Below are 12,212 nucleotides of genomic sequence, written 5' to 3'. Positions count from 1 at the left end.
GGTATCACTGTGGAGGCTCTGCACAGAGGCTGAGGTATGGTATCACTGTGGAGGCTCTGCACAGAGGCAGAGCTGTCTTTACACACTGTGGTCCTTGGGGCGGTGGAGTCAGGTCTGCTGCTGCTTTCTTGAGAGAGTGCATGCAGCCCTTCCTGGAGGTTTACAGCGCACTTCTACAACACTACAGGTTTGGGGAAGGCAACATAAAAGTACTCCTTTTATTATAATTCAGTCCATCCAAAGCTCCTCGTCTGAACAGTGGACTTCTTAAATCTCAGCATCAGCATCAGCTGTTTATGGTGTTTATGGGTAACAGCATGAGAAGTGCCAGGTGGCCCCACCCCTACAAAAATTATCAGTCTGCCCTCACCCACCATTATGACCTCCATGTGCAAGTGGAGTAAGACAATGGGGAAGACAGAACAGTTTGCAATCAGCAACCTGGCAATTCTCGTGCAGACTCTCCAAAAACAAACCTACAGATGTGCCTCACCAACCTCAAGTCCTGCGTGACAATTTTACAAGGTCATTCTTTGGGGACACTGGCATGCTGGGGATGCCTGCAGGCTCTGAGTCCTATGGCAGCACCCACCCACAGATGTGATTCAAGACAGAGGACGTGTTCACAGCAACACAAACACTAGCAGTCTCGGAATCCTGCCCTGCATTGTCAAAGGCCACCAGGCTGTGGCTCTCACTTGAGAAACACAGATCTACTTAGGCTGCCATAGCGCCTCCCTCATGCCAGGGCACTGGACGACATACCGCTAGGACTAAGTCAATGGTCCAACTCACACCCTGTGTATATTAAAAAGCTATGGGCACACACAGGTATGTGTTTGCCTGTACCCAAAGCAATAACTAAGGCTGTCACCAAAGAGCATCAGCCCATGTGGCCAGTGGCCTGACATACGTGTGACATGCTCCTGCATCATTTAAACACAACGGAAACTACTTTCAGGACAAAACCAAGTGCTGCACTTGAAAGAGATCCCGTCGGGAGCATCCAAGTCTCTCTCAGGCTACACTGTCTATGGCTCTGAGACTTGGAGTGGCTTTTCCATCCCAGAAAAAAGAAGGGCTGTCACTAGGAAGGGCTGACACTGGGAAGGGCTGACACTAGGAAGGGCTGTCTGTCACTGGGAAGGGCTGACACTAGGAAGGGCTGGCTTTCTCTTCTGAATTACGCATGCACTTTGCAAAATGGAAGGGAAATGCTGGCCCTGGTTCCAATGACGGACTTAAAAACTGATTTTTTTTTTCACCTGTGAGGAAGGGATGCTGCTTCTGAGGACAAGCTTTTCAGTAACAGGAAACAGGAAACAAAGCAGCTGGGCCTGGACACACACCTTCCATCCCCCACTTCAGGGAAGAAGTAGGCAGAGCTCTGTGAGTTCCAGGCAGCCAGGACTACACAGAGAGACCCTGCCTTGGACTATTTAGAATGCATCTCACCTAAGAAAGTGCCAGTCCTCTATCACGGCAAACAGAATGCATGCCTGTGGATGATGCCAGCTTCAGAGAGCTGGCCATGGCACACTCAGCTTCAAACTATGCTATGCCCTCCCCCATGTTAACAAATATTAAAAGCCAAGGGCTAGCAAATGCAAAATTTATTTCAACTGTACAGAACAGATGTCTTTTTAAATAGAAAACAGACACTTCATTGCCATATGCAACCAGAGACAATAAGCATACTGTACAATACAATGCAACATTCAGATATACATCCAAGTGAGTTTTCAAATGGGAGTCTTGTACTAAAATGGCTTTTCCCATTCACAGATAAAGAGCACAATATATAATTTCCCCAAGATCTTATACCACTATATACATATTATTGTGCTTTAGCAATCTTATGCCAAACACAGAGTTAGTGTAGCTTAATAAAGACTCGTGGCAATTATCAGTTAGACAGGAATACTGGGCCACCACAGAAGGCCCGATGGCTTGGACCTACCTTCTCCATCAGCCTGCATTAATCGTCCATTTAACCCTCACTGCACACAGGGCTTTACGGCTGTAGAAATGTTAGGTGCTAGCAGCACGACTACAGTTCCACACACGTAGAAACGATGGCCCCTCCAACGCTGTGTCCCCTCTGCCACATGGGGACCATCTCCTGTGCCTGTGGCACTAACAAATTTCTAACCAGGTCACAAAACTAATGTCAGACATCCAAAACAAACGCAAAAAGGTTGAGCTGTTGTTCCACAGCGTCACCTCAACAGAAATTGTCACCCAAATGGCTCTGACTGGTACAAAATGAGCCAGGGCAAACTGTGAGCCAGCTTAGCAGTGCCGACAGCCACAGGTGCCCTGCTGTTGCAGCACACAGCTGAGGACAGGCAGCCCACACTGAGGCAGAGTCGGCAAAGACAACCACCATGTGGGTGTGACAATAGAGCCGCATCTGTCACTAAATACAGACATTTAGTGCTTTGTTTTGTTTTTCAAAATTCCCATTTGCTATTTGGCTGAATACATACAACCTTATTCCTACTGGAAATTAATACTGGGTACAAGTTTTAAAGGCTTGCTCCTTGACTTTTTTATAAAAATACAAACTCTTCAGGGACAAAGCCGCTGCACAGCCAGTGGGGACAGAAACTCCAGGCCAACCCTCCCTCTATGCACACGCTCCTCTACTCGCAGCAGCAGGACCAGCTCCCAGGAGAGGGAGCAAAGGGGTCAAAACACTGTATGTACTAGCTTGGCAAGAAGGACTAGGGGTTAGAGGTCATGGCCACCAAAGCTCCATACCCTGAAGGATGCAAAGAACATTATTCCCTATAGACACTGTGGTACCCATTCTAAAGCAGGTGTCCACAAACACTTAAAAATACAAGCCTAAGGTTACACTGTAACAGCACAGTGTGCAGGCTGGGGCTGCCCCTCAGGCAGCTAGCTGATACATTGTAACAGCACAGTGTGCAGGCTGGGGCTGCCCCTCAAGCAGCTAGCTGTGGCTGTGGCTCTAACTGATGCAGCCTCGCATTCAGTTCTTCTCAGGGTCAGTGCCCTTACAACAAAGCCCAGGGTTCTGAGAGACTATCTCCCAGGCCACCCTGTGGGAAACAGCTTCAGTGTAACTAGTGTTCAAAGCTACAAGGTGCTCATGGTTCTCACAGTCGTATGGATGTGGGGCAGCCAGATTGCAGCTAAGCCAAGCACTCAATCACACACCGCTGTGAATGCCTGGGGCACACGCCTTGATGGTACCTCCCGACAGTCATCACTGTGGTTCAAGGAAGGGTGGTGCAGTGGTGAATGTCTAAACTGTGACAGTGAGAGTTCTCACCTCACAGCCATGCCACACACAGGAAAAGGCACAGAGCAATGGGTGGAGACAGATTCCAGACTGCTCTCAACACCCAGTGGCACCAGCCCTGGTGTGCATCGGCCCGGCACTGAGTCCATGCGGTGTTCTGCACCGTCACCAGAGCAGCTGTCAGCTGACTCGGTGCTTCGGTCCCAGACAAGACAATCCTCTCAAATCTCTCCACAGCTACTTGGTCAAGTGCATTATACATTTAAAAAAAAAAAAAATTAGATCCCTGTGTGTAAGGCTAATCTTCTCCGTTGTGGCACTTGGACGCAAACCTATGTGGCTGCATAAAATAGAAAAGTGTCCATACGGCTGTATCCAAAAGGAAGTGAAACAGTTGCTACATGGAGCTTGTTAAAAAAAAAAAAAAAAAAAAAAAAAGCTCCCTATTGGGAAAAGCCCGTCAGGTACTCAACTGGACTCACCGCCTCCCTCCAACAGGCAGCAGTTTAAATTCATTCTTAGATTGGCAATTAAGCCTCCACTTAGGTACAATGGGAAATACCAAGACACTCTCCAGAGTTGTTAAAATATCACATAAGAGAGACAAGGAACAGCAAGAAACGTCTAAGAAAAGCAGGCTGCAGTACAAGCATTGTTAAGAAAGGCTCAGTGCGTTAGTTCTGGTGAGAGATATATGAGCAGCAGCTCTTACGGGATGCAGAACCCATTCTGTAACTATGGGCTGTCCATATACTGTCATACTCAGAGTCTTCCGAGAGGTCTGAGGGCTCCAAACGAGAAAGGCTACTGCGACGACCCAAGGAGTCTAGACTTGATTGGTCGTCATCAGCCAAGACGTGATTATGCATCAGGTCAGTGCCTTGCCATGCTAAGACGGATGAAGTGACAGGTGCGACAGGCAGAGGGGTGAGGAGGGACGGACAGGAGAGCCACAACCAAAACATGGAACAAAAGCAAAAGGTGATGGGAAGAGAAGGGAAAGAGAAAATATTGTTAAAAAATGGCAACATGTCTGCTTCTCCTTACTTGCTGCTGGGCTTTCCCAATGAACTTAGCACAACCCTCAGAATAAACCCAATTCTTTCTAAGCCCCAAAGTCACAGCCCTGCTTCAAACAGCTGCATCTGAAGACACCTGCGTGTCCCAGCTAAAAAGTCTACACGTTCATTCATGCCCAAAACATGATTCTATAAACTCTTGGCAATTAACCAATTCTATTGACAATTTATCTAGGACATAATTTGTAGAAACATACTAATTATGTGGCCTTAATGTTATCTCCTACTGTGTTTTACCTCTGCAGTTACTCCTCTGACAAGACAACACACGGGCAGGAGGTGCCTAAACTTACCGTGTCGGTCTACAACCTGCTGCAGGCTCAAGGTCTGCGTGCGGACAAAGGGACAGAGTGGTCCCTGGTTCCCCACACCCAACCAGCCCTGGCAGAGTATGTTCCTATGTCACCTCCTCTGATGTGGACCGTTTACCATCAGAAAGGTGAGTACAGACTGGCAATGCCACCACGTAGAAAGGGAGCTGACAGGAGGCAGGGACAAGGGAATGGGGCAGAAGGAACCGCATGCGTGGTTAGCAATGTGAGCATGAGCTGGCCAGCAGCTAGGTGGGCATGCAGGGCTAATGGGGCTCCTATGGGGAGAAACCACAGGGAAGCCCCAGCAACCAAAGTAGGCTGTGTTCCAAGTCTGTGAAGGCCATTCCTTCTTTGAGACAGAAAGCAATGCCAACTGTGTTTAGTTTGTAAAGTCCTGTTAGCATCCAAACATGTACTGAACAGAGCAAAGCTTGAGGTAACAATATATTAGCATTCTCAAAACGTTCTGCCAGGAAATGAGCTCACTAGGAACCCATTTCCAAAGGCCCTCACCAACCGTATCACCTGTACAGCACAAACTGTGCATCTATCCTGTTCCTCAGAGTGCTAAGAGGAAGCCATGGATGGCTGTAAGCTCTGAGGCTCCAGGAGACAGCTGGGACACAGAGGATCAACTGAATGTAACACTCAGCAAGCAGGCTGACCGTGCTTTCTGCTTGGAAGGAATGGAGTCCAGAGCATGGGCCGGGCAAGGAGCAGAGGCTCTGCAAAAACCCCAGGCTGCCCTATTCAGGCAGCCACAGCTTCACCCAGGGCACGGCTTTTCACCCAGAGGGAATTATGGCCTGTGTCACATGCAGGAGTTCACAGAGCAGCCAAAGTCGCCTGGGACTGTAAGCTGAGGATTCTCACTTCCCTCTAAGCACTTGAAGTGAGGTGACTAATTAAAACCACACATCCAAAATCTATGAAATTGCTGGCTATGGTTACAAGCTATCAGACAGAATACATCACATTTAATCATCAAAATTATATTTATGAGTCACTCTTCACCCATCACAATTATATATTCCACAGCTTGCTAGGTACCCAGGCTTCCTTCCTCATGTCTCTCCTACTCCTCAGAGCAGTTACAACCAGTTCTTCCTTAGGGATGGCAGGGACAAAAAGAGACCTCACTGAACCTTAGCAGGACCTTAACACCATAAGCAGAAGGCAGTGGAGAGCTGCAGATACTGCAAGTGGAAGAGGCGGCCCCTCTCCACCTGTCAATGACACCTGGGGCTATGCCTGCCAGCCCCTTAACCAAAGTTCAAGCAGCTGAAAAGTCCCCCTCCACCCTCCCACCCCCCCTTTTTCCTGTCCAAGATTAGCAAGATAGGATCTGAGTCACCACCCTGAAGGTGTTGTTAAAATGTGGAGGTGTCTTTCTAAAAACTGGGGTGGAGAGAAGAACAAGGTAGAAGATCCACAGCAACCAGTTTCTATGCCAACTGGCCAGCTCCAAACACACACAGGGAGGACTGCAGGGCCCTTGCCTGCAGGTCAAAGTGCAGTGAGTGGCCTTTGAGTCAGGCAGTGCTCCTGGATCTACCACAGTGCACTCTCACTGTGAGGAGTTAAGAGAAACTACATGGCATCCACCAAAGAAACTACCATTGTTTATTAACAAATATTAAAAACTAAATAAAATTTAAAGATAGAAAGATGGCTCTAGATTTGAATTTTAGATAATTTTTAAAAGAAAAAAAAAGCCCCAGTAACACCAAAAAAAAAAAAAAAAAAAAAAAAAAAAAAAAAAAAAAAAAAAAAAGAGCAAAAATAAAAGAAACCTCCACTGCCTTCTGCATGCACAGTTAAAGTTTCCTGAAGGATGCCGGCCCTCACACTGGATGCTCCTAGAACACAGTACTGTGGCACACTGTTACACTACTTGCTAAGCTCCTGACACCTCCCTCTCAAGAGCAGCTAGTGGGTGCAGCAATTGCTTGTAATCTGTGCCCACACAGGGTGAACTGAGACACTCACTTGAGTTCAGAGTCTGCCGTGTCTTTGCGCTTGTACAGTAAGCTTCGATAACCTTCAGGATCTGAGCATCTTCTTCCAGCGCGGCTGTGCCTGTTGAAATACATGAGCCCATCACCACTCAGCACACAGCCCAGAGCTACGCAGGGCACTTCTGACACCTCTCTTCACTTTCTTGTGGGCTAACATTTAGGTTCTCTGAATAGTTATAAATAGCTACACTCAAGAGCTTTTAAGGTTTGAAATTCCCACACTGCGAATTTCATCACAGCTCTGTAAAAGTTCTAAGTCCCTCAATTTCTCCACCCACACACCAGACAGACAGACAGCACAAGACTGAATACGCGGTTTACTGGAGACAGGAGCAGCAAAAAGACATCAGGACTCATGAGAACAGGAAGTGAGGCCAGAGCTAAGCACCCCAAGTGTCACAGACTGGGCCTTGACACAGTGTGGGTAGGAGAGCTGTAGAGCCACAACATGTAACTTCTGGAAAGGCATCCATCACAGGCCTTAAAGGGAAATAGTCTCTGACCCTGGAATTCTTAGACACCAATGTAACAAATTTACCATGCCAAGCACAGAAGTGCTTCAATGTAGGCCTTAAATGTAGCCTAGCCTAGCTACCTGGGTCCAGGTTTCATCCCTGTCAGGCAGTGGCCCAATCACAGCCGTAGTGCTTGTGCTCAGAGAAGGGTGGCATGTGGAAGCTGCTTGTTTTCTCTAGTTTTCTCTTCTGTTCTGTCTGAAGTTACTTAGCTCTACTTCTTTTCTTTTTTAAGCTCACTACTCTGAAACCATGGCAGAACAGAAGGCTGCTATTCTCACAGCTGTAAATAGCTCTGCCTCAGTAACTTTTATGGATGTATTTATTTCACACAAGGCCTCACTATGTAGCCTTGATATTTCTAGAACTTGCTATGTAGCTAGGCTGGCCTCTTATCTTACAGAGATTTCTGCCTCCACCTCTGGAGTTCTGGGACTAAAGGCAGGCACTCCCATGTCCAGTTCTCAGCAATAATTTTAAGAAAGTAAAATGTATATAAGGCAAAAGACAGGGGACTGCATTCCTGACAGCACCTAGTTTACCACCAGCAACAAGTCACCGGGCAGGTTCCCAGAGGCTGCAGGAGACTGCAGGAAGGTCTTGCACCCTCTGGGTGGCAGAAGCTACCTTCCCCCAGGGTGCTGTCGGCTGCTGTCACCACCTGCTCTTCTCACACCTGGGTGAGCATGCCCACACACACCACACAAGGGCAGAGAGAGCCACTGACGCCAGAAGCACAGTGCAGGCTCGATGTGTCCACAACCATGCCAGCTGCTCTCCTCACAGCTGAAGATGTTCGTTCTACTGCATTCAGTGTGGACTACCCATGGACACAGAAGCTAAGCAAGTTATCCGATTAGAAGCTTTAGAGAGGTGAGGCTTGGTGAGCATCTGCCTGGCAGCAGGTGTTGAGTGGGGATCAGGAGCACAACACTTCTCTTCAACCCTTGTCCTTGGTCTGCCATATCGTCTCGTCCCTAACCTGCTGGGACTTCTGGGGAAGGATGCAGTACTAGACTGCCTCTCCTGGGAGCTCTGAGTACACACAGCTCTCAGCTGGTGCAGACCTCTCTCATCAGAACCCAGCCCTGCCTCCAGGCTAATGTCTCCCTAATACAGGCCCACCCTGAGGGGGCCTGCAGACAGCTGAGGCCCACCCATGCCCAGGAAGGGGGTGCTGCTGCTGTCAGTGTCAACCCTGAGCAGGCTGCTTCCTAGCATTCTCTTCTCAGCACCAGTGACCCAGGCACCTGGCTGGGACAAGTAAAATGCTTTTACACATTACTCTACTTCCAGGGGTAAATCTACCCACCCAAGGACAGTGCTATGGACTTGATCTCAAGTTGGGCACAAAGCAGCATTAAATGTCTGCCAGTATTGAAAGTCTGACCAACATTTGGGTCCCAGCACCCCATCATGTCAGTCACGTGGAAGGTACATGGCTCAGGCCACCAGGCACACCCGAGCCCAGCCCTCCCTCTCCTGACAGACAAACCATATGTTGAGCGAGGAATCTGGGTCTAACTCAGATTATAGGTCTGCTGGGTGGACGAAAGGCAACAGGAAAACCACAAGCCCTCTGAGAGGAGGGCTGGAGTGAGGCTAGAGGAGCAGCTGATGGAGGAGGAGGGCTGGAGTGAGGCTGGAGGAACAGCTCATGTAAGGACTGCTCATTCCACCACCACTTGTGGACATGCAGGCCCTGCTGTCCCTGTACTGCCACGGCCATGGCACGAGTGGCCATGATCCCACGGTGGGCACTCACTCTTGCGCACAGCGAACTCCTCGTCTGAAGGCTTCCGCTCGGGCTTGCGCTTTGGCAGCAGCTTCTTCATGGTCTTAGGGCTCTTACTGAGATCCTAGGGAAACACAGAAGGTATGACACCAGCCGGTCACCACCAAGCACCTCTCACCCCCATCACCAGCTCTTCCATGTCCTCTGCCAATGCCAACATAAATACAAGCCAACAGCCAAGAGGACGACCCTTTACCATCCCTCACCAACCGGCCTCAGCGCTAATGAAAACCCTTCTGCTAACAAAACCAGACCCCATAAGTGTACACGGCAATAAGGCCTGTGCCGAGAAAAGGACAGGCGGCCCAGTCACATGCTCCACAGAGCCAGGGCAGGGCTGTCCATTCTGGGGTAGAGAGTGAAGGGAAATTAGTTTATTTAAAAGGGAAGAGAAGTAAGGATTCTTTCAGCAAAGTACAAAACCCCAAAGTAAAAGCAGAGGGTGCAGGCAGGGAACCCATGGCTGAGCACAGACTCCTGAAGACGGGACTTGCTGGCTACTCTCATGTCCCAGCTCTGAGCACAGGAGTGATAGATGGTGGCCAGCAACCTCAGCCTCTTCCCTTTAAGGGAAAAGTGGAGTATGTACACAGAACGCTGGATGAATAGGCACAGGCACCTGCCCCCACACGGCTGCTGTCAGAGGGGTGAGGCACTTCTAGAGCAGAGCAGACCTGTACACCTATCTCTTCCACAGCTAACTCACAGAGATTCTCCTGTCTCTGTATCCAGGATGGTAGAATTAAAGGCATATGCCACCATGCCCACACCCAGAAGGAGTTGGCCAACACAAAATGGACTCTGTATTTTGTCTTGTTTTTTAATATACACTTGTTTTTTGTTTCTTTGTTTTTGTTTGTTCTGACTTTCCTTTTATTGTCTGAGAGTGTGAGAAAGAGGAGGAAGTTGGGTGGGCACAGGTGGGAAGGGTCTTGGAGGAGTTGGTGGGCACAGGTGGGAAGGGTCTTGGAGGAGTTGGTGGGCACAGGTGGGAAGGGTCTTGGAGGAGTTGGACAGAAGAAAGAATGTGATCAAAACGTTGGACTTCAGTTCTGAAAGCTCTCTCCTGTGGTCCACGCTGGCCTCAAACCTCCTGTGCTAAAGAGAACCTTGAGCAGAAATCGGTTCCAAAAAACTTGTACTGTGGACTGGACAACCCCCCCACCCCCAAACACAGGCACACCTGCCCAGCAGGACCTGCTCCAATCACTCTTTCTCAGTGTGTGTCTCGGGCATGAGCCATCATGTTCAGGCTCACACCGACTGCTAACCTGGCTTCTCACACTCAGCAGTGCTGAGCTCCTCAGGTGAAAGCAGGGTTAGGTGAGCGCATGAGATTTAGTGAAGGTAAAGTGCATGGTGGCTGCACTCACATGCAGGAAAGGGCAGGAGCAGACTGAGGAAGGTTGCCACACCTCCCTCACGTTCATAGGGAACCTGCTCTTTACTTCCAATGGCCCCAGGACTCTGGGACAGATCTTAGGCACAGCAGAATGGCATGCAGTCAGGTGAGGCCCTCAGCCTGCAAGTTCGCTCAGGAGCACCTCAGGCTCAGTGCACAGAGGGCTGGAGGGGTGTTATGTTTAAGGTGACGCCTGGCCCTTATAGCAGAAGGGGACGACACAAACTAAGGACAGACCCTCTTGGTTCTGAAGATGCCATGGGTGGGGCATGTCTTCACATCATAAACATAGACACAAGACTTTCACTTCTGAAGTCAGCAAAAAGACTACTGTAGCTAAGTGCAGACCTCACACACAGATGTCAAGGCATGCTCACTGCAGCGGCAGTCTGAGTGGCTGCAGGACCTCACCTCCTTGTAGCAGAGAGCAGCTGAGGGCCGGAGGGGAGGTGCAGGCCGCAGGCAACTCAGGCTCCAAGGCTTGGGGGTCTTCGGAGGCTCCAGGGGTCCCCAGCTGATGGTGGTGTGTGGGGTGCCATGGTGAGAGGGGTGGGGGAGTGTGTGGTACGCAGGCGTCAGTGCCACGGGCTTGCTGTCCGCGTGTTTGCTGGATGGAGTGAGAGGATGGGAAGGAAGCTGCCAGGCACAAAAGCAAGAGCAGAGAGCATGAGATGGGCGAGGCCACTGAGTCAGAAGGCCCTAACCACACGGCTCCAAGGGATGGGAGCCCAGCACGTGTCCCTGGGCAGATATGGGGCTGAGAGACCCACACCCTATATAGGTATCAGCTGCTATGTATGAGGAGCTAGTACACACATCACAATTTCACCAAAAGAAAAACTAAAACCAAACCAAAACAAAGCAAACTTAAAAAGCTACCATGTAGGTCCCTGACTGGAATATAGTGGGACATACACTATCACCTGTTAACAGAAGAACAAGAGCAAGAACTGTCCCTTGTCAGAGGGGGGAAAGGAGGAACTTTTCTCGGGGCGCTGCAGCAAGGCCTATCCCATCTGTGGCTCTTCCTGCTTGGGCAAACCCAGTTGTCAGAGCTGTGTGAAGCCAGGAATATAAACCATTTGGCCTTTATAGGAGGATGTTAATATCTGAAATAAAGATATGTTTATCTTAAAATCTCAGCTTGTTTTACTAAAAGCAGAGCAATTTGAGATCTGATTCTTCAGTGGGGGATGTTATTAATAAGGTTTATATTCATAGAAAACCCCCAAATCAACCACACTGACAATGAAATGAAAATGTTGATAAAATAAGCAACATTCAAATAAGCTCCCGGACCTCCTGCAGCTAATGCAATTACGGCACAATTACAGAAGGCCGCTGTGTAGCCTGGGAACTGAACACTGGCTGGGCACAAGCCTAAGATTGTGACGGGCACCACAGAGCTGAAACCAGAGCCCAATGCTCCAGGTCTCCAGGTTGTCCACTAGTTGCTGGCTCATGGTAAACTCAAAGCACCACTATAGAATAAACTTTCTGAAACCAAGCAACCTACATGTGAGAGAGCTGTGTTCCACGTCCCTTGTGGCAGTAATCTGGTAATAATTAAACAATGGCTTATTTCTCCTTCCTTGGAAAAGAAGAGCTATGCCTGATACTAAAATGAGAGATTAATTGATGCTGGACAGAACTCTGTCCCAGGCAGAAAGCTTACATAAACTGCTGAGGAACTCCTGGGAAGAGCAGGACTTCTCACACAAGCACGCGAGGGACACTGCCTTCTCCACAGCAGGACTGCATAGCTGCCTCTGCCATGGGATCTTCTGGCTTCCACTAAAAGAGCTGGCAGCCCACACA

General features: G+C 49.2%; 1 protein-coding gene across 11 annotated transcripts in view; it reads right to left on the bottom strand.

Moving 5' to 3' along the window:
- Window positions 1-12,212, bottom strand: part of Arhgef7 (Rho guanine nucleotide exchange factor 7) — a 113,985-nt gene that overhangs the window by 10,170 nt on the left and 91,603 nt on the right. For 6 of the 11 annotated variants that reach the window (XM_031339061.1, XM_031339057.1, XM_031339060.1 and 3 more), the window contains 4 exons: window positions 10,806-11,030; window positions 8,963-9,056; window positions 6,654-6,743; window positions 3,984-4,160 (listed from right to left, as the gene is read on the bottom strand). In XM_031339061.1, the coding sequence (XP_031194921.1) occupies window positions 3,984-4,160; window positions 6,654-6,743; window positions 8,963-9,056; window positions 10,806-11,030 (586 nt within the window). Of the gene's footprint in view, window positions 1-1,597; window positions 4,161-6,653; window positions 6,744-8,962; window positions 9,057-10,805; window positions 11,031-12,212 lie in introns of those variants that run through there. The other 5 variants (XM_031339064.1, XM_031339063.1, XM_031339069.1 and 2 more) reach the window with 2 other exon arrangements.

Source organism: Mastomys coucha, unplaced genomic scaffold, assembly GCF_008632895.1.
Source record: "Mastomys coucha isolate ucsf_1 unplaced genomic scaffold, UCSF_Mcou_1 pScaffold22, whole genome shotgun sequence".
Classification (NCBI taxonomy): domain Eukaryota; kingdom Metazoa; phylum Chordata; class Mammalia; order Rodentia; family Muridae; genus Mastomys; species Mastomys coucha.
The sequence above is the reverse complement of the archived record's forward strand: the minus strand, read 5'-3'. Positions and strand labels throughout refer to the sequence as shown.